Source organism: Spermophilus citellus, assembly GCF_964194105.1.
Source record: "Spermophilus citellus genome assembly, chromosome: X".
NCBI classification, from domain to species: domain Eukaryota; kingdom Metazoa; phylum Chordata; class Mammalia; order Rodentia; family Sciuridae; genus Spermophilus; species Spermophilus citellus.
The window spans coordinates 145,233,519-145,256,241 of NC_138190.1; the positions used below are offsets into that span (position 1 = coordinate 145,233,519).

The window sequence follows — 22,723 nt, forward strand, 5'->3', positions numbered from 1 at the left end:
TGGGCTGCTCAGGGACGCCTGGCTCGCGGGCCTTGGGTGCGGCCGCCAGAGCCCAAAGCTGCACTAGGTCTTCCAAGGGCCCACGCCCTGGGTTACAACTTGTCCAATGAAGTGTCTGAGGGTCCTCAGAGAGCCCCAGGCCCATTGGCCAGGCCCCGCCCCCCCGGCAGCACGGGCGGGGGCAGGGGCGGCGCCGGCGGAGTGGGGCGCGGGCGCGCGGTGATCGGTGCGCGCCGCCGCCCCTCTGGCCCAGCTTGCCGGCCTTCCCGCCCTAAACCCTCTGCCCGCTCTGGTCGCCCCCACCCCTCCTTCCTCTCCTGGCCTGGCGGCCTGGTGCGCTGTGCAGCGCGACGATCGCGGCCTGGCGTTCGGGGCACAGCGGTCGTGGCGTTCGAGGGTGGCGCGCGAGGATTGGGGCGCGAGGGCAGACCTGGCACGGCGGGGTGTGGGGGGCGGGCAGCGGCGGAGACCCCAGAGGAGATCAGGGGCAGGCAGGGGGGTATTGAGGTAATGGGCAGGGCCTGGGTGCCTGGCTGCGAGGGGCGGGGCTCCAGGCGCACTTTGGCCCTGGCCGGGAGGGCTACGGGCGCCTGGGGCGGCGGGAGGGCAGCGGGGCTGGGAGGGACAGAGGGAGGAGAGGGCTGGGCTGGGCTGGGGGGCTTGGCCGACGGGGAGCAGGTGGGCGGGGACAGGGGCCCTGCTGGAAGAGGCGCAGCAGCGAGGTGGCGGGCTGCGTGCGCAAACAGGGCGGCCGCCTCCTGGGCCCGGAGAACGGTGAGGCCGTTTGGGTTGGGTGCCCCATCCCCGAGGGCACGGTTCCGTGTCCAGGGCCACTGAGCTGGGCATGGGGCACTGTTGGGGAGGGGGGAGGATCTGGAGGCCCTGTCGGCCAAGGCGTTTGAGGTCTCGAGCAGACCCGGGAGAAGAGTGTTGCTGGGCCAGAAGCAGTAGTTATTGGCCAAGGTGTTGGTGTCGGGCAAAGGTGGGCGAGGACAGGCACTTTCACGGATGGCATGAGTCCTAGGGGACACGGGGGCCCCAGAGTTTGAGTTTGAGTATAATTTGGGAGTTGCCGTGTCACTGGGTGGGTCGATGAGTCATGAGATTTGGAAATCACAGAACCCTTTCCTGCCGATCAGTTCTGAGTGGTGGAAATCAATAGGGCTAAGATTTGGAGAAGTGGTTTGAGGCCATGTCTTTGGACACCAGGTGCTCTGGTGGCCACCAGTCCCCATGTGAGGGACTTTAGGAGCTGTGTGTCCCAGAGCGCTGTGATTCACAGGCTTTGGCCTGGGGTGGGGTTAAGGAGGGTCTTTGTGGTGGCCAGCTCCGTGCCTTCCTTCCTTTCCAGGCTGTCAGGATTCAGCTGTGTTCCTGTGGGGAGTGGGTTAAAAATTCCTTCAGCCTTCAATCAGCTTTACAGTATCCACCAGGGGCAGGAGGGACATATACATGCGTGACTGCAGCAGCATTCTCTGTCGCGCTTCTTCACTGTTGCCATAGTAACTGCCTATTGATGGTGTATTTATAGGGGAAGAAGCAGGCGCTAAATTTTGGGGAGGGAGGGGGGGGAGGCCTCATGGCAGGCTGCAGTAGCAGTGATGGTGGCTACAGAATTGCTAATGCAGTGGGCAATGCCATGTGAGCTGTTTTGGGGAGATCTTGGCTCCTTTGAAGCTTAGAAATGAACTAATGACTTCTGCAGGTGCCAGAATAACCTACACTTGGGTCCGTGATATGTGTGGGTGTGCATGCACCAAAGTCTATGTGTTTGGGACAAAAGGTAGCTGGCTGTATGTATGCTATTATGTAATTTTTCCATTTAAAAAAAAAAGTAAAAACATTGCAGTTCCCTTCCATAAGCAATGAAGCATATTTTTCTTTCTTCCCTTATTAGTGAAGCCTTTGCTCATTCTTTTCAAACACTGACACAACGGTTCCATTTTCCTTCAACCAAAAGACCTTGCTGTCAGGCTTGATATCCCCACACCTCAAGACATGGGCTTTGGATATCCATAATGAAGGCAGAATTTTGAGATAATGTCCCATCTTTACCATTATAAACATTAAGTGACAACTGTCACAAAATGGTAGGCGCATGTTTTGGCAAATTCACATTCATATGTCAAGAGTCTTTGGTGAGATTGTTGCAAGATTCAATAGAGAAAGCCCCTTGACATGGTGATACCACAGATGGATGTTAGATTTGTTGTTTTTCCTTTCATTGTGAATTTATCCATGCTTTCTGTCCTACCTGTTTGCCAAGAGGATTAGAAGCCACAGTGTAAATGTACAATAGGATTCTGGAAACATAAATAGAAAACCACACCAACTTGTAGGAGAGAAGCATATGTGCCTAACAGCTGGGGCCCCAGGGCGCATGTGCTGGACTATTAGTGTTAACACTGAACTTCCTGGCAGCCTAGGCAAAAAAGGGTAGCATAATGGGTTACACAGCTCACATGTCTTGCATCCCGTTAGTCATAAAACATGAGCTTCTGCTTGGGGAGGGGAACAGTGGGGATGATTGCTCCCAGATGTGGATGGCCTGTCCAGTGCTCCAGAATATGGTGGATGAGTGCATGGGAATGTGTGTTGCAAGGAGGGGCAGGAGACTGGTACACTGTGCCCATGGTTTACATATTGGCCAGATAACTCCTTAGGAGAAAATGAGAGGAGGCTGTGAGATGCTAGTTCATGTTAGAGGCAACTCTTCTAGTTAGTATCTCAGGGGTATTTGTGTGTGTGTGTGTGTGTAGGTGTGGGTGTGTTTGCATGCACATGTGTGTGTTGAGGATGGAACACAGGACCTTGCACATGCTAAGCAAGTGCTCTATCCCTGAGCTCTATTGCAGCCCTTTGTCTCAGTTTTGATTGTTTAAATCCATTTCTTGGTACTCTGCTTCAGTGGACTTTAACACAAAGAGACTGAGAGATGCCTGCTTCCAGAACAGCCCAGTTATCTTGCCTCCCTGAATGGGGAAAATGAACCGAGCAGGTTATCTTGTTTTGGGATTGTAAGAATATGACTGTGTTGTAGGTGGGGGATCTGACCATGCAGAACAGGTGTCTGCAGATGGTTACTGAGGGACATTGGAGATGGTTGTTGTTGTCTTAAGTTTGGTTTTCAAGGAATGTGCTTATCATTAAAGGCATCTGGGACCTGAATTCAGGTCTTGTCTCTGTTGTGGTTCATTTGTTTAACCTTGCCCTATCTCCCCCTCCCCCTTTTCTCTGGGCTTCATTTCCTTATCTGTCTCTGAGGTCCTTTCCAGTGTGAAGGCACAAAGATTCATTGAGGGGGTGAGGAAGGAAAGAGCTTTAGCTTGTAGGAGTTTTCCTTTTTAAAGAAAAAGGTCAACCCTTATGTGTTCCTGGGGGAAATAGCTGAAAGGTTTGCTTTGGGCTCTGTTGGGTCCCTGGGAAGCTCTGGAGAAGAGCCTGGGGGAGAATGAGAACAACGGGAGGTATGAGTGGAGGGCATGGAGGGTGCTGCACCTCATGATGTGCTGCTTTGATCTTTTGACCAGGTCAGTGTGGGGTGTCCCATTCCAGGGCAGGGAGGGGGTTCCCCAAAGATATGAAGGTGTGATTTCACCACAACTCTGCTTTTCTCTCTTGCCAGGCGAGTGAGAAACTAAAGCCTGAGGGAGCATCATGGCAGGTGAGTTTCTCCTGACCCAGCAGAATGGGTTTCAGCCCTGCCTAGGGACTCATGGGAGAAGAACATGTTCATTTTTCAAGTCCTTCTCAGCTTTCCTCTCCCTAGGTGGCCCTGTGGCTCTTGTCCAATTGGCTGAGCAGCAGCTTCTCTTCACCCTGAGGCTGATTTCTGGAGCATGTGTTACTTGGAGATGTGCACTTACCAGGCCTTTGTAACACACTAATGTGACAGGCCATGAGGCCTAGAGGAGGGGAAACTAAGAGGTGTCCCACCTCTGGGTGAACACCAGGAGCAAATGTTACCTCTTATTTCATCCTCCAAAACTTCAGCTTTGGAGATACATAGCTCATTTCATGCCAGTCATCCAACTGTAGCTGGGTTTGTTCTTTTGGAATATATGTGGTTACCACTTAATGGCAGTTTTTCAGGAAGGGTATGTGCCAGATCTACTAATGCTTAGACTCTCCATGTAGACCCCAAGCCTCCATTCCAGGATGTACTCTCAGGTTCAAGCCTGGCTTTGTACTAGAATGTCCCAAGTAAAACTACTCATGCCAGGTGACCTGATGGCACAGGCAGCCAGTTCAGGCAAATGGATGCCTTCCTGGTGGAGTCCTGTGTGATTACCAGTAGGAGTCCCACCAGCATCAGTGTCAAAGACGTAAATGCAGATCCTGTTTATTTATTCATGGATGGCTACAGAACTCAGAACTTGCATTCTTTCTTGCTCCCATGCACCATAAACTGTTCTTTCTGTTGGTTCTCATTTTTCTGTGTATTAACAGGGGCTTGAACCCTGCCAGGACCCTTGGAGTCTAGATAGGAATAGCATGGCATTGTAGACAGTCATCCCTTTTACCCCTTTTGCAAAGAGCAACCCACCCTCTGGGTGGAGGAAGCCTGGCATGTGGTTGCTGGTTTTGCCTTGTTTCCCGCCCTAATTGTGCCTCTGTCCCCAAGCTAGCCTGGGTACACCCATTGCAGTCCTCAGTACCACTCTCTCCTCAGTGTTTCTGGAGGCCAAGAATGCACATTCTGTCCTGAAACGATTCCCTCGTGCCAACGAGTTCCTGGAGGAGCTGCGCCAGGGCACCATTGAGCGAGAGTGCATGGAAGAGATCTGCAGCTATGAGGAAGTCAAGGAGGTGTTTGAGAACAAAGAGAAAACGGCATGTACAACCTTGGGGCTGGGTTCTGGGGGTAAAAGTAGACCCAGGAACAACAATAACAGACCTGGATACCTGGGCTGGGTCAGAAGCAAGGAACAAAAGCCACCCCAGCTTAGCATATCCACTGGGGTCAGAGAGGAACAGATCAAATGCCCTTCCAGTTCCATTGCCTGATTTTGGAAGGGCCTTCTCACATGGCAGCCTTGTCTTTTGTGCTTGGTCCATTCTACAGCCTCTCTCTGATGAATCTTCCAGGGTAGTCAGAAGAGGAATGGTGGGAAAGAGCCCCAGGTCCTGCCCAGCCTAAGCTGAGGCTTGCTGAAGGCCACTGGGGTCTATGTGTAGCATGAGCACTTGGTGAGCATCTCCTTACATCCACCTTTCCCAATTGTGAGTAGCCCGTCTTCTTTTGCAGATGGAGTTCTGGAAGGGGTACCCCAATGCTGTCTACTCAGTCCGAGACCCCTCCCAGAGTTCGGATGCCATGTATGTGGTTGTGCCCCTTCTAGGAGTAGCGTTGCTGATTGTCATCGCTTTGTTCATCATCTGGAGGTGCCAGCTGCAGAAAGCAACTCGTCATCACCCCTCCTATGCTCAGAACCGGTACCTAGCCAGTCGCACCGGGCACAGCCTCCCCCGGGTCATGGTGTATCGCGGCACTGTGCATAGCCAGGGAGAGTCCTCTGGTCACCGTGAGGCTGGGAGCACCCAACAGGTGGTGCTGGGGTCTGGCCGAGGGGGCAGAGCCACAGTCCGGCTTGAGAGCACTCTCTACCTCCCTGAGCTCTCTCTCTCCAGGCTGTCCAGTGCCACTCCTCCTCCCTCCTACGAGGAGGTGACCGCACCCCAGGAGGGCAGCAGTGAGGAGGCCAGTGTCTCTTACAGTGATCCACCCCCCAAATATGAGGAGATAGTGGCTGCCAGCCCTGGTGCAGACAAGTAGTAGGTCACTTGTTCTGGCCTGTGTGAAAGCCTCTTTCTGAGGCCTCCTGTTTTCTTTTCAACTTTTGAAAGACTGTGCCACCACAAAACAGCCTTAGCCTCCTTGTTGCCAAATAATTCCCTAACCGTGGATTTTTAGGAAGTCAGTTGTCAGAGACAGGTGGGGAGGATGGGGGTCAGGAACACACATAAGGCAAAGCCCCCTGGGAAGAGCTACACACCTGAGAGCCCAGCTCTTCCCAAACCTCCCAAACCCCCACTGTCCTGTCCTCCCATCAGGGACTGGCTTCTCTTGATGCCAAAGGAATCAGTCCATTGTGTTGATTGTGGCTAGAGCTGGGGGGCTGGCTGGAGACCTGTGTATGGGCCCAGAGGTGAGGGAGAGAAGCCAGCCCCACAGCACCAGTCTTCCTCAACAGTTCTGTGCTTTCTGTCCTCTCTTACGTTGTAAGGATGGGACAAGGATTTAGCAACAACAAAACAAATCATGTAATTACAAAACATGTAATAACAAAGATGAATAACAAACAAAACAATAGCACCCAGGCCATTCTTATGAGGCCTAGGGAAGTCAGTTGCACAGTTCTGTGACTCCACCCCCACCCTCCTGACCAGGTCTGTGTGAAGGATGCAGGGCAGGGGGCTGGGTAGCAGAGCTACTCCCTGCAGATTGACCAAGGGGCCCGCAAGAACTGTGCCACCCTTTTCTGGTGTGCTTGATCTCCCCAGACCTGTATACCAGCTCTGTTAAAACCACTACCCATAGGCCTGAGCCCACTTGCAGCCCAGAAGCACTTTGTCCTGGGGAAAACTGATACTCCTGACCCTGCCTGTAGAGTTCATGCCCTCCTAAAGGACTGGGCTGCAGGCTGGGTCCCGTAGCTGAAGTCTTCTCCTGGTGTGGTTGATTAATCCACAGGACAATTAAACCCATGAGATTGGCCTCCTCAGCATGGAGCTCTCTGGCTTTGAAATTTTAGGATACTTCCCTTTTTGTGAATAGATGCATTGAACTTGAACTTCAGATTGATGATTTCTCCTTAATGATGGTGCCCACCTGAGGAGAAGATCCCAAAGTGTGTCTTTTTCAAAATTTATTTGTGTGGGAGCCCATGACCTGGGGTTGAAGGCCCATCCAGGGTTTGCTCTGCCATGGCTAGGTGCTGGTCCATTTATGGTGAGGCTTTGGGCAGCAACTGGGCAAGGTGACCTGCTTTGTAACTGTGCCAGTAACCATGCAAAAGGCATTGTTGATACCATCTCTCTCCACCTCCTCACCATCCTCCTGGCTGCAGTGCCAAATCATTTTTCCTCTGTGGTGCTTTAAAAAATGTAGCAAATTTTTTGGGGCCCAAAAGAGTGCAGAGCAAGGGTCTATTGGCAACTGCAGCAATTTAAAGCCCACTGATAACAAGCTTCCTTGTCTAAACAGCTCTCCAAGGCAGACATCCCGGGACTCATTCCCTGCATACAGCCTTGCCTTGGGGCCACAGATGATTTCTGGAGGCCCCATTCAGTCCTGGGGAAAGTCCCAGGACATGGTCAAAGTCAGGAGGCTGACAGCTTGGCTAATGTGATCCTGTGGGTATGTTTTCCCATCCTTCCTTCTTCCTCACAGCCTCAGGAGGTTGACTAAGCTAATGCTTGAAGCACCATTGAGCCAGTGAGGCTTGCCCTTAGGGGGATTCTTCTAGAAATATGTAAGATTTTCTGAGGGCCTTTCTGCCTCTGATGTTGAGTCTCAACCTGAGGAATCTCCAGCCAGATGACCCTTTTTGTATCCTCTGCCCTCTCCTCAGTGTTCTCTAATGCCAGAGATGCTGACCAGGTGGCATTCCCACTTGCCTACCTTCCTCTTTCCCTTCCCTGGACCACTAGCATTGCACTCCTGCCCTTCCTCATGAAGGGACTTTTGGCCTGAAAGGTCCCTTACTTTTTCAATGATGGAAACTGGGGCCAATTCCATTCAGCCATGTTGGAGGACCTGGAGAAATCCAGAAAGTCTGGGGCCAGCCCCAGTTTTCCCAGGATTTTCTCAAGCAGGTGCCCAAGAGTGACCTAGGAGTATGTGAAAAGAGACCTAGCCCAATGTGTCTCCCTTCCCCCTACCAGGTAGCAGAGAACCAGGCATAGGCTCCGCTCACCAGAGCCAGAGGGATTATGCCAAGGAATGCCCACTTCCCATGGCATCTGTTGAGCCCAGTATCTTGAGGCTGAGTGGTGGCCAACAGAGAGAGTAGGAAGCAGAAGCCTGGAGACTGGCCTGTGGAGGGCAGCAGGTGTTCCTTGGGCTGAGGACAGACCGCAGGGAGAGCCAGAGGCAATTCTTTAAAGCCTGTGGTCTCTGGTTCAGGTGCTTCACAGAATTTTTCCAGGTGGGGTTGTGCCAAAGCCTCTGGGATGGTTTTTGCAGCATATAGTAGAAGAAAAAAGACTGTAGAGTATGCACAGTGGGTAGAACTCCTTGCGGTGCACACTTGGCTTTTACGAATGCCCTGTACATATCTTTTCAAACTGTCTTTGTATGAATGTTGATTTGATACAATGCTAACACTTCAGTAGCCACATTTTTGTTGTTTTTGGACTTGTGTATGAGTGTGTGTGTGTGTATACACGTATGCACGTTGCCTTTTCTCATTGCTTATCTGAAACAATAGCCGGTGTGCGGCTATATTTGTACCAGGAGGGATCCGGTCTGAAAGAAGGAATGTCCCCTCCTAGGGCTGGGCAGCCTTGACAGGGCCCTGAGTGAGGAAAACCAAGATTAACTGTTGGAGCCCCCACCCAAAGTCATCACTTTTTGTCCCCCAACAAAAGGCTTTGGAAGAAAATGAAGGTGTTTCACTCTGTGGGTCCCCCACTTACACTCTTTTGGCATGGTGCCCCTGCCTTGGCTCTGTTCTGTGGGCATCAGAAGCTGAAGGAATTCTCAGTACTCCTGGATATTCTTTGTGTGTGTGTGTGTGTGTGTGTGTGTGTGTGGAAAGATGTGTGACAATTGACTTTGGGAATGGTGGGGCTAGTTACTTAGATATTTTTCATTAAAAAAAGAAAAGGCTTTAAAAAGTTCCTTGAAATATGACTGTCACTCATTTTCAACCAAAAACTTTTTAACACTTTTTAAAACAAGAATTGCAATCCTGTCCCTTCCCCATTGCCCATCACCTTGAGTTTTCAAAATGAAAGCACAAGAGAAAGAGTGGGGTGCACAGGTGCCTAGCGCATGCACATCCCCTGCACAGCTGCGTTGTGCCCTGGCTGAGGGAGACGCAGTGCTGAGCAGTTGGACCCAGGAGGCCAAGGCCTCCTTTCTACTTGCCAATCCCACTGCCATTAGTGTGAAATCTTTAGGGTGCTTTGGAAAACAGGAATGTGCCTGATTTGATGGACATTGTCTTTTTTGGTAGCTCATTGGAGGAATTCAGAATTCAGGACAGGAAAGTGTCTTTTTGTTAAGTAGTTGGAGCCAGATGCTTCCCTTCTCCAAGTGCATGGAGATTCCCAGCCCCCAGCCAGAGTAGATTTTTTTGACAACCAACTTGTATCCCATGAGAAAAAAAAAGCACTGCCTCTAGATTGTTCTTTTGTCCAAGTGAGAGCAAGATGATGGAGAGAGGCTCTCTGAATCACCAAGGCTCTTTCTAGAACAATGTATATGCTCTGGCTCCTGTGTGTCCACTCACGGTCAAGGCTGAACTGCTTTTCAGCTTGACAAGGGATGAAGCTCCATTTCAGGGCTTCTCTGATTCAGAAACAAGCACACACTCCCCCACTGAAGTCTACTAATACTAATCAGTATAATTAGCTAATTTAAAAGTACTGTAATCAGACTGCTTGCAGCTACTGTAAAAGCCCATTAATTTGAAGCCCACTATAATTCAGAACTTAGAGAAAATCACAATTTGAGATAATTCACGATAGCTGCAATTCCTGCTACATAAAAATATTTAAAAAGATACTTCCCGTTGGTCAATTTCCAGGGTCTTCTGTGTAAGAGGAATCCAGTTTAAAGTGAGTCCCCTTTTCAAAGGAAAGGCTCAAGATATTAAGGATCCCTTCACCGTGCCTTCAGCTTTGGGGTTCAGCATTTCTCGTCTGTAAGGTTCCTTCTGTGCAGGGTGATCCCTTGTTCTCTCTCCATTGTGGGAAATTTCAGCCTTTCACTCCACTCTTGTATTTATCCTCTGAATAACATAGTTTGTGAACTTGACTGCAATTTTAAACACAAGTATATGTCTTTCTAAGTATTCTGTAAAGCAGATGTTGTGCTTGCAGACTGGCTGCTCCCATCATTTGCCCCCAAATATTTAAACTTCGGGAGCTTTTCCTTTCACAGGCTGTGGGCGGTGAGTCTCTCTCTCTCTAGCAGGAATTTCTCTCACAAAGATATCCAAACAGCACACCCCCTTGGGCTCAACGCTCAACAGTTGTTTCACTGTACTGCTATCTGACCGCTGAACAGTGCCTGCCCTTCTCCTGCCCCCAGCCAAGCATTAACACAGATACCCAGAATGGGACCAGTACCCTAGCTGCTTTTGCCTCCCAATCTGTCTCCTTTCACAGATGCCACTTTCCCAGGCCTCAACACACCTGCTATTTCACTCTGTAATTGTGAATTTGTGACAGTGGAAACCCTGGTATGTGCAACTGAGCTTATAGAAATGATTACTGTGAAATGGATTAATTTTGGTACCACTTTAAATTGAGCTCATATTCATGTGTTGACCTATGTCAGCTGGGAAATCTGTGTATTCAGTAATATGTCAGGATTTCATTAGATCCTGGGGGCAATGAAAAAACTTGCTTCTGACCTCTATTGCTCTCGCTTTCTTGCTTTTTATGATTGTCGAGCTTTGCTGTTAACTTTTGTCTCTTTCTGTACAAGAAGATAAAGAATAAAAATAAAGAGCAAACAACATCCACTTGCATCTTCTCCTTGTCCATCTTGTATCCCTGATGACTTCCAAACTTCCATAGAGTATGGATGGCTGGCAGGCAAGTGTGGTTTTCCAAAAGATAGATTGTAGATGATGACATAGCAGAAAACAGTTTAGGAGAAGGAAGCAAAGGTGCTCCAGGTCCCATACCTTGGCCCCATGTTTTGTCCAATGATCTTCCCCATCGCCCCTGGGATGAAGTTAGTAAGATCTGTCACAGATCTTGATTGACAACTTCCTTGTTACTTAGTCATTGTTTACTAACAGAGTTGTCCCTTGCTAGAAAGATGCTGGAGGAGGGGTGGGAAGGAGTCTTCCTTTGTCCTTTGTGGATGGGACACAATACTTAGGCTTTTCCCCAGCTGGTTCCTGAGTTCTGAGGATGGCAAGGGTCAGGGACAACTCAGAGGGCAATGATATCTCAGCATCCATATGAAAGGAATCTGGTCTTGCCCCAAAGACTGCCAGCCATTGGTGTGTAGCAAGATAAAGCCATGGGGTTGTGCCAACCCCCAGTAATGGAAGTTATTGGAGACAGTATTTTTGGTGCTGAGGATCAAACCCAGGGTCTCATGCATGTTAATCAAGCACTCTGCCACATCCCCAGCCTTCCCAGCAATGACAGCAAGCTGCCCTTTAATGGGGCAGGCCCTGGCAGCAGTAGAACAAAGGTAATGGATTCTGGGGCCACATAGACAATTGTATGTAGAGGCTAAATGCCAGAAATGGCAGCTGGAGACCTTGGGTTTCATTCTTATCTCAGACTGGCTTAGTTGAGTGAAGCCAACCTTCTGAAGATAATGAGAAGTCAAATGAGGGCCCATCAACTGTACCCCAGCACACAGATTGGGTCAGATTGTGAATGCAGATTTTAAACCTAGGTCTCTTTTTCCAGATACCAGTGTTCTAGGTGGTGACTTAGGGTTACAGGCTAGCCCATGCAAGGAAGCTAATAGATAATGAGGCTCCTGGCTTCCAAAGTCTCCCTTGGGACAGCAACCAAGGCATTGATCATCTCCTTCTTATCTACCACTATACCATGAGGCCACAGGTTCCAGAACCAATATACTTTGATTGCTTATATCTTGAGGGTGAAGACAAATCAGGGTCAGGATCTTAATGAAGTGATAGTAGGGAAGCAGAGACAGGGAATGAGGTGATAAGCAAAGCCTTTGCTTTAGGGGTAGGCTTAGGAAAGGTGAAGACCCTCTTCTCACCCTTTCCCTCTCTGCTCATTCTGCCTATGGCAAAACTGTCATAGCAAATGGGCTTGAGGGCAATGAACGGACAGTGGGAAGTGCTTTGGCAAAAGTGAGGCATTAAGCAACTTAGTGAGACCTTGTGTCTAAATAAAATACAAAATTGGGCTAGGGATATGGTTCAGTGTCCTAGTGTTCAAGTGCCTGAGTTCAATCCCAGGTACAAAAAAATTATAGATCCAAACACTAGACTTCAACATATAATTTATTGGGGGGAGCACAATTATTCAACCTAGAACACCATTTATGGAAGGGGCTGTTTTAGTGCCATATCCCCCAAACTTTGTATATCTTATGCCCTCTGCAAAACTGATAGGGGTGGACAGAATGACTTCACTGAGATGCTGGCAAAGACAGGCACCTTGCCAGTCTCAAACCAGGCTCTAGAGAAGCTTCATCCCTACCATAGCTGGAAGGACCTGAGACAATTGTCAAAGGTCCTCATAGGGTCAGTAGGGTTGGGAGAGTGGAAGCTTCAGGATGGTTTCCCCAGGGTCCCTCTATGGAAGGTGCTGTGACATCCCAGTGCCAGAAAAAATAGACAAAATGTTTGTACCACTCAGATTATTTTTATAGATAAAATATGTTGTTTGGGGGAATCATCACAAGACCAGCAGCTCTAATAACAGTGACTTTCAACAATTTTTCTGAAGAACTCAAACTATGATTGATTCAGTTTCACCAGAATTTGTGTGCTATAAAATTAGAGACTGGGCAACATTCCATAGCAGGGTGGTTGCACTAAATCACAGGAGCCTAAGTGGGTGGGCCAGTCAGTATTGATGCCTCAGGGTCCTGGGACTGACAGGAGATAACTGGGGTCTGTCAGCCTGCAGCACCACAAGTGCCCTGCATGGGCTGACTTCTCTCTACTTGGTCAATCTCATCTTACACAAAATCCCCCTCCATGCTGCCCTAGATTCTTCTGTTTCCTTACTAACATGATGGGCCTTTGGGCCTCCAGAAAGGTATGTGGTAGCATCCCAGCTACCTGGAGCTACACAGAGCTGGGAGGAGGGAGGCCTGAAAGGAATCATCATAATGGTGCACATTGAACTTGCTGATAGGGAAAGACCAGTGGGGTTGGTTATGGAGGCCTCTGGAGAAAGCTGACTGCAGGAGCCATGGCCAACTCAAATGCAGGATGAATGCACATACCTCAGCCAGGCAAAGAGCATGGGAGACAACTAAATCTGGCAAAAGGACAGCATGTGTAAAGGCCTGAGCCCATAATTTTGTTGAGGAAACAGGAAGCCAGAGCAGCATGAGGGGAAAGTTCTGCACAAGATGAGATTGGCCAAGTAGAGGGAAGTCAGCTTATGCACAACCCTTTCAGCCATACTCAGAACTGCCATGTTTACCCTAGTGATAATAGGAGGCCACTGACGGATCCTTTAAAGAGCTAGAGAACATAGTCAGGTCTGCTGGTTTGCCATGTGGAGAATGGGTGCAGGAATCACCCATCTACCTGTCACGTAGCTCAGGTTAGTGCAATCATCCAGATAACAAGTGGTGGCAAGAGGAGACCAAAATAGATTGGTGAGACCGATTTTGCTCAAACTTTGGTAAGCAACAGGAACATTTGATGGTTTAAAATAAAAATCCAGATACCCCACCAGCTTGGGACCATGGATATGGCATTATTACTAAATTCTCCAGTTGATTCCTCTGTTGGGGATCCTTGTTTTATTTTTTAACATATATATTTTTAGTGGGAGATGGACACAATACCTTTATTTTATTTATTTTTATATTTTATGTGGTGCTGAGAATTGAACCCAGTGCCTCACACATGCTAGGCAAGTGCTCTACCACTGAGTCACAACCCCAGCCCCTCTTGGGGATCTTTGGATCATGCCAGAAGGAACACTGAATTCTAATAGGAGGCAAAACCATGTAAGGTGATTGATTGATTGTCTTGGGAGAAGATAGGGAGGAGTCCCAGATAATCCTCAGGATTGGGGATTTAGGCAGTGGGGTAGATGGTGTGGCCATTTGGTAGGAAGGATCACTATAGAGGGGGAGCAGATTGAGGGGAGCAAAAGACCTCAGGTTTGTTTTGGGACATGTCAGGCATGTTGTGTGGAGGGTGTTTGAGGAGAGCTGAGAAGAAAAACCTAGGCTGGAGCAGGAGAGACCAGAGTTGAACATGTTACCAGAAACAACCATAGAGTATGAGTATGAGTATGGGCCCAAGGGCCCAGGAAACAAGCCAGATAAGCACGGAGGGACTGTGAAAGCGGGGCATCCTGGATACCAAAGAAGAGTTGTTTGGTTGGCAAAGGTTAGTATCAGCTGAATTGTTGAGAAACCCAGACTAGAATGAGTGGCAGGATGTCTGGAGGTGGAAAACTGGAGACAGTGTGCAGGGTGAAGATGACACTTTCAGGGACTGAGAAAGGACTGTCACATGGGCGAACAGACAGGCCATCCTTTGTACTATGTAAAAATCCTAGCAGTCCACGTGCTTCAAGCCCTAACTCTGTTCCAGGAACCAAGTGCTTCACATTCTTTTTGAGACAGGATCATAGCAACACAGAGAGGCCAAGACACTAAAAGTCACACAGCTAATAAGCAAGGATTTAGGAGTTAAACCAATGGCTAAGAATGATGGATGGCCAAATTGGGGTTCTGGTGCACCCCACCATCCCTGATGCACACTGTTTGCCAGCAGGGTGTTCAGATACAAACTGTCTGCTGGAGTCTGTCTTCCAAGAGTGAAGGGCAGGCCAGAGTAGAGTGGATTCAAGACATATTTGCTTAAACTTTCTTGAGCCAGCTCCTCCCTGAGTCTTCCTGTGAGCCTAGCAAAGAACCTGGATTGTTCATTCATACAATGACCTTGGTTTGCTGCCCCATCAGTGAGCTGGGGCAATCTGGCCCACTTTACCCTCACTCCCAGCTACATTTCTCACTTTGGGCCTTCTTTTCTCCTCTCCTCCAACTTCTTTTTCCAGCTCAGCGGGGGCAGCTGCTGTTTACATTTTTGAGCTGGTCAGTGTCTGAGACTTTGTACCACTTTTTCCACCTCCTCATCATTGTTGGCTATTTTCCTGTGGCCTCTGATTATCCTGATTTTCACATACACATCACATTTCAGTCACTGGCCATGGAAACAATTAAAAGCAGATGCATTTCCATCTGAGGAGTCACCACGTGGCCAAGGCCCAGGATTCTGCAAGGTCACCTTCCAACTCCCTTCCCGGGATTCAGGGAAGAAGTTCTTCTCCACTGGCTCCAACAGTACCTTGGATTTTGTGGCTAAGTGCCCTCGTCTCTCAGGGGATTTGGATGCTGGGGTACTGTATATAAGCAGGTGACTGAAGCCTTTCTGATCTCTGGATCTGCTCCCAGCTTTTGGGGGAAGGATTCTTGGGCCAGCTGAAATGAAAGGAGGAGAAAGAAAAAGTAGCAAACAGCTGGTTACTCTAGGAAGTGATCTCCTTGTCTCCTAGCCTCATATTTTCAGGGCTCCTCTTTGTCCCTGGGTTACCCCTGGGGCAGTGTACCAGCAACCATTGCCCTAGCCTTGATGGCTCCTCTGGTGTGGCTGAAACAACCCCCTCCCCAGGAGGACTCCTTAAGTGCTATTCTGAAGAGCCCCAGAGATGCAGCAGAATTGCCTCTGGTCATAAGCCCCGAAGACCTGGGAGCCACTTAACAACTTCAGAACTGGCAACTTTGTCCCCTCTGCTGGGGTATAAGCCAAATACCAGGGTCTCTGTCCCAGGCAGAGAAGGTATTTCTATTAACCCATGCCTCCAAGAGAGCTAGCCAGATGTTCCTAGAGGTGTGCAGTGAAATGTTACAGGGACCAAGGACAGTGGTTGGGCCAAGTATTTCTTTGGCCTCTCCTCCTTAGGTTGACAAAGTCCCAGCAAATACCTGCCAGATTCTAAAAGAAGCAGACGTGACCACCACACAAAGCCTTACTACTGTCTCCACAGACCCATGGACTTCCTTCCTGTCTCATTGTTGTGCTAATTATGATTAAGACTGAACGTTGCTTGGTGAGTCTTGATTCAGAATAGCCATGTTAAATGAAAGGAGCCCACATATGGAGACAGAAAACTATAAATCAAGGTGACCTTGTCTCCATGGAAATCAGGGACATCCTAATGGCTGCTCTATGTGACTCTGTCACTTTTATTTCCCTCCCTGTACTCACAAGGTGGCCTTCCTTCCCTGGGTCAGCTACAGTCCCTGCAACTTGACCCCATGTTCCTCTGTCTGTCCTTCCTGTCTTGTTAAGGCTATGCTAGTCCCCCTTCCCCTTCCTTTCTGGCAGGGGTGGGGGCCCTGGGACTCCAGGGATGACCTCAGTACCAGCTGCTTCCAGGAGCAGGAAGTAGAATTGTTTATAGGTCCACAAGCTTCATTAACCAGCTGAAAGGAAGCTCCTAGCTGCCTGCAGGATCCAGATGGTGGGCTAACTCACTTGGGTTTGAGGCTGTGGCTGTCTGAGAGTGGGCTGAAGGCAGGGCTTAAAAGCAGGAGATTATTGTCCCCAAAAGCTTTTGGACCTGCATTTTTTTATACCAGGGATTGAACCTAAGGATGCTTAACCACTAGGCCACATCCCCAGCCCATTTTAATTTTTATTTTGAGACAGGGTCTAAGTTGCTGAGGCTGGCCCAGACTTGGGACCTTCCTGCCTCAACCTCTCAAGCTGCTGGGATTACAGATGTGCACCACCACACCCAGATTGGACTTGCTTTTGGGAATTTTAGTTTGGATGACTTCTTTTTTTTTCTTAAAAATCACATTTATTATTGATTTTATTTCTCATCATGGGAAACTTATTCCTAAGATCCAGCTTAGTCTATAGTCTATAATTCTTTCTTTCTTTCTTTTTTTTTTAGAAAAAATACTCACTTCCTTTTATTTATTTATTTTTAAACATTAGAAATTTATTAGTTGCTCAAAACATTACATTGATCTTGACATATCATATATCATACATTTGTTTCAAATGGGGCATGAATTCTTATTATTCCCACGTGTACAGTTTGCAGGATCACATTGACTATACAGCCATGTTTATACATATTGCCGCACTAGTGTCTGACTTCTTAAACAGAAACCCAATAGAAGAAAGTGGTAAGAGCAGATAGCTGCGCATGAAGAGAGGCTAAGCTAGGGTCTGCTACACAGCTCAGGAAGCCCTCAGTACACCTCCTTGAAGCCATGAGACACAGCTTGAAACTGAGTTTAAGCTCAACCTTCCATATGAAAATAGGAAACTGAGGCTCAGAGCAGAAGAAACTCCTTACCAAGATCTACCAGGGACAGGAGTCACTTTGTAGAGCACTGACCCCAAGCCTGGGCATCTGCTGCCTCCAACTGTGTCTGGCTAGGGAGGTGGGAACAGGGAGAGAACATTGCTAGTCTGAGCAGACTGCTTGGCTGGCTAAGTAGCTGGAAGAGGCCAGTAATCAGGAGGCATTGTTGGAGATACGGGACCAGGTAGACAGAGGGCAGGTAGAGAGAAAGACAGACACAAGGGTAGACTCGCAGACAAGCAGGCAGTAGCCTGTGTTGAGTTGGATGCCTGCTCTATGGGGATGCTGGATGCCCTCTAGGTTTCAGCCAAAACTTGCATGCAATTAAATGAATGTGTTTTATTCCCATTGGAGGCTGTGCTCAAGATCACCTTAGGAAAAAAGATGTTTCCTTTGGAGATGCATGGCTTAAAGGGAGGGAGAGCTTTCACCCCCATCCCTCTCTGTTAATAAAACAAATCTTATTTTAATAAAGATCCAAGCCCTCCAGCAGACAGTTTACCAGAAAGAATTACAGAAGATCAATAAACAAATGAAAAATTGTTCCAGTTTATTCATAATTAAAGCAATGTAAATTAAAGCCACAATGAGATAGATATCATTTTTCATCCATCATAATGATGTTTTTTTAAAAAAAGTTCCATAATGTCTTCTGTAGATAAGGCTGTGAGGGAATAAGCATTTACTTTACTTTGGTGGGTCCCTTGGATGGTGTTTTGTCAATACAACTCAAAATCATCAACCCACATGCCAGAACCTCTCTAACCACTTCTAAACACCTGCTGGCCAGAACACATGTGCACATATGTGCAAGAAGTGTGTCCAGAAGCACTTGGCTACACTGTTTATGAAAGCGAGATGTTCTAGGAACTCAAAAATGTCCATAAGGAGGTCAATAAAAGACCAGCAGAAGGAAGCAGCTGCCCTTGGGTTTGGAGAAATTTGATCTGTTTTGACATGGGGAGATCCCCAAGGCACACTGCTTACTTAGAGTGGAAGTTGGAGGACAGCACGTACCTCAGGCATAAGATTTCATTTGTATAAGATCTCTGCATGCTGCAACCATACAGTCACGCATATGAGTCAGATGTACTCAAGATCCCTCTTCCCAGAGATATCTGTCTAACATAGAAGTGAGAAGAGCTTGCTGGCCTTTACCTCTGGAAGCCTGCCATTGGAGTGTTGGTCTCTGAAGTCCACCATACACACTTGGCCATGGACCTCCTCCTGGATGCAGAGACCATGTAAGACTTGTTAGATCTCTCTCCATGCCCTGCCCTTCAGGATCCCAAGATTAGCACACCACACAGTAGAGGCTTCTCAGAATGTTGGGATTGCAGGAGCTGAGGTTGTGACTCAGTGGCAGAGTACCTGCCTAGCATGTATGAAGCACTGGGTTCCATCCTCAGTGCCACATAAACATGAATAATAAATAAAATAAAGGTATTGTGACCATGTAAAACTAACAACATATTTTAAAAAGAATATTGGGATTGCAAGTTTAGGCCTATTTCCAAAGGAAATTATGATATAGAAGTAATTATGTAAAGGTTAACATGTTAGAAACATACTAAGGTACAAGTCCAAAGTCACACCATAGCAAATACTCTCTCACCTCCCAACCTTCCTTGGCACCCAATGCATGAGGGGCAGCATGCTATTGGGTGGCATAGGGGGCTCAGGGGCTGGGAAGGAAGTCTCTCAATTCTCTTTGCTTGGCATAGGTAGAGGGTTCCTATGCCACCAGGGGCAATGCCTCCACATGCACTTGGGCACAGTGTTTCTGTTCCCACAAAGTCCCAGTGAGTCAAGGCCAGTTGGCAGCCAGAGGAAAATGTGGTTTGGAATCAGTAGATCAAGGTGCTGTGCCTAGCCAGTGCCAGTACTGTTCTGCTCTGCTGACTTATAAATCTCTCTCAATCTAGCTACTTTCTAGAGAGGACCATTAGTCCATTGACCATCAGGGAAAATGAAACGCAAAGAAGAAAAAGATTTACCCAAGGTTAAATCTTGAGGTCATAGGGAGGATGCAAGGGCATAGGATTCCCAGATAAAATACAAGATATTGAGTTATTGAATGTCAGATAAGTTATGAATACATTTTTTTTAAGTGTAAGTATGTCCCAAATGTTGCAGGGATCATAATAATGGCACTAAAATGATTTGTTTATCTGAAGTTCAAGTTTACTTAGTGTCCTGTAGTTTTATTTGCTCAATCTGGCGATCCTGGCTGGGCAGAAACATATGGCTCCAGCTTCTTGGACTTCTGAATCCTAGTGCACACAAATTTCAGCTTCTCTGCTCCTTAGGTGGCTTTCCAGAAAGCTCAGGTTTCACTGCAGCTGCTCAGCTTGAGTGGAAAGAGAGGAGCTTCTTTGGGCCCCTAGGAATGCAGGCAGAGCCTATGTCAGAGCTCCGCACTGGACAGGAGGGGAGGTAACCCTTGAACCTGCTACCCTCCCTCAGCTGATCTTGGCCCTTCCCTTTTCTTTTCCTTTCCTTTCTCCCTCTCTTCCTTCCTTCCCTTCCTCTTCTGCCTGCTTCCTCCTCCTTTTCCCACCTCACCCCAGCTGTGCTTGATTCCTTTTACAGATAGCCTCCCCTTCCCTCAGGAGGTCTGGAATTGTTCCCTGGAGCCCAGCCTTGACCGTTGGTAGTTGTATCAATCGGAGGAAATGGAACCAACAGGATGTATGTATGCCTAGATGCATAAGCATATACAGATAGATGTAAAACAATTGACGCATGTGACAGTGGGTCTGAAATCTGTAGAACAAGCTGGAAACTTTGGTAGGAATGGAAACTGAAATCCTGAGGTAGGATTTCCTCTTCCTTAGGGAAACCTCAGCTTTTGTATTTAACAACTTCATATGATTGGTCATGGTCCACCAGCTTATTGAGGGCAATCTCTTTTGCTTAAAGTCAATTGATTATAGATGCTAACCATAATTACAAAATACCTTCATAGCAATGCCTAGAGTTGTATCCGATGGGCTCACTGGGGACTAGAGCCTGGCTGAGGTGACACCTAAAAAATATGTACTGGTGCAATCTACTTGTAGGGAAACTGAGAGAGAATTGAGACTTAAACCAAGATTGAAGGGCCTAGGCTCCCGTGGCTACAGTAGTTCCCCCCACTCTTTTTTTGCCCTTGGATCTCATAGTTCCTGACCAGGCTAACTCAAATCAGGGCAAGGGCATCTCCCTTGCCCAGGAACTTCAGACTGGGGGAGGCAGGACGTGGTGTGTTCTACAGAGAATCCCTTCTGATGGAGTGATATGGCCTGGATTATTGGCCACAGCTGGACTAACAGAAGCCATGATACACTTGGGACTTGACCCTGCTTTGGCCACTGACTGACTGTCAGATCCTGTTCCAGTCTCTGCCTCTTTTTAGAAATGATGGAGGTTGAACCCCAGTAGTCCCCCAACCAGCCAAATCAAAGGTTGTTGAACCAGAGCAGTTCTCATAAGCAAAGGCCCTGAGCTGTATCTCTTCCCTTAAATTGCTTACAAAGTAGCAACAAAGAAGGACATAGCAGAGGCAACAAGGTACAGTAGGAACATCAAGTGCCTAGTCCAAGGTCTGAACCCAGGAAGGGAGTCTGGCTCCACCCGCCTTGTCAGGGTATATCTTCCTTGAGTTCTTGCCCCTCGAAGAGGTGATTCTCCAGGCGCTTCCTCTGTGCCCTGAACCCTGTGAATCTTTAGCCATAGCTTCAAGTGAGTAACTGGTGGTGATGGCAGGAGGGCCCCCTAGCAAGAAGGAGGAGATAGAAATGTGCATAGCTGAAGAAGTGGGGCCTGGAAGCCATGGGAAAACTCAAGAGCAACTGGTGATAGCAGGTGAGGATCCTTTAAAATGTCCCCTAGCATATATAGACCATGTAGGCATTCATCTACACTTGTGCTCGTGGGTGTTGGAGAAGGTACATGTGCCTCTGGGTGTCCTTTTGTGCATATATGTGTGTGTGTTTGCATGCATGCATGCTTAGATGTCATGTCTGGGTTTTGGAGTGTTTGTGTTGGTTACAGAGAACTGTGGGAAAAGTGATAAATAGATGATGATATAAGTCTTTTGTAGCCCAAGAGGGAGGAGGGTGCAAACAACATGTATGGTTTCTCTGACTCCTTCCATTTTAGGCACCGCTGTGTCTATTGCAAAATATTTGTAGGGCTTAATTTTTTAAAATAAATCGATTAATTCTGTCTCTGAATCCTCTCTTGTCTTTTAGTCAAATCCAAATCATGCAATGTAGAAGATGCATTCAGGGCCTCCTTAACATATTCTCTGCTCTGGCAATGTTTTTCCAGTGCGCAAGTTCCCTTCCAAACCCCCCCCCCCCCCGCCCCTGCAGTTATGTTTGTTCTTAAAACATCTCAAGCTGTTTCTCCTCACAGCCTCTGTGCTCCCTGTTCCCTTGGTCTGCTCTTTTCCTCAGTTCTCAATTCCCCATGTTTGGTTCTTTTCAGATCTGTTTCCAGTCTCTGTATCAGTGCTGACTCCTACTTTTCTAGAACTTGCTTTTTCTTTCCACCATGTTACCTGTTTTGTCGTTTATGGAGTGAATTTGTACTGATGGGTTGTTTTGTGTTGTGTACTTCCCACTCACTCTTATACACAAGCAGATGGTTCATTGATGTCTGGGATCTTGCGTCTTGCTCTTTGCTTACTCTGTCTAGTAACCTAGGCCAGAACTTGGCCTTCGGTATATCGTTATTGAACTTTTGAACAGATGAATAAACAGGTCTGGGATCAGTAGTGGTGAATGGGTCTTGAGTGAATCTTAAGAACTTTGGGGGCACTGTCTTCTTTCTGGTATGTCTTAACACCCAGGAAGCCCCAGTATAACTTCTATGGGTGTTCTTGAGGGTCTCTGTTCTTCTCTCTAGAAATGATGGAGCATGGATCCTGGTCACTAGGTGCTCCCCAGAGGCGACAGAAGTTGGAACCAAAGGCTTCTGGTTCTTCTGCAAGCCAAACAGTTTGGACTATGGGTGCTACCCGGCCCAAAAAATTGGTACTGTCTGGGATCTTGGACACATGGTGACTGGGTTGGGGTTTTCAGTACTGGTTATAGAGGCTTCTGCCTGACCATTATAAATAAAGAAGGGCCAAAAGTTGGCCCACCATATCCACAGATCCTGCATCTGTGGATTTAACCAACAATGGATGGAAAATATTTGGAGAAAAAAGCATCTGTACTGAACACAAAGGCTTTTTTGTCATTATTCCCTAAACAATACAAGGACTATTTACACAGCATTTACATTGTATTTGGTTTTAGAAATTATGTGGAGATGATTCAAATTATGCAGGATGATGTACATAGGATTTATGCAATTACATCATTTTATATACAGGGCTTGAGCATCCACTGATTTTGGTATCCATGGAGGAAGGGGAGTCCTGGCATTTTCACTGTGGGTGAGGGAAAGTTTTAGAAAAATTGTTGCTATACAGTAGCAA

General features: G+C 47.7%; 1 protein-coding gene across 4 annotated transcripts in view; it reads left to right on the forward strand.

Moving 5' to 3' along the window:
• The first annotated feature begins 251 nt into the window (after nt 1-251).
• Nucleotides 252-22,723, forward strand: part of PRRG3 (proline rich and Gla domain 3) — a 28,056-nt gene continuing 5,584 nt past the window's right edge. Inside the window, exons 1-4 of one of the 4 annotated variants that reach the window (XM_081276447.1) lie at nt 252-507; nt 3,626-3,664; nt 4,673-4,833; nt 5,249-10,789. In XM_081276447.1, coding sequence (XP_081132573.1) covers nt 3,658-3,664; nt 4,673-4,833; nt 5,249-5,776 — 696 coding nt within the window. In that variant the 5' untranslated portion in view covers nt 252-507; nt 3,626-3,657 and the 3' untranslated portion in view covers nt 5,777-10,789. Of the gene's footprint in view, nt 508-653; nt 775-3,123; nt 3,531-3,625; nt 3,665-4,672; nt 4,834-5,248; nt 10,790-22,723 lie in introns of those variants that run through there. The other 3 variants (XM_081276449.1, XM_081276446.1, XM_081276448.1) reach the window with 3 other exon arrangements.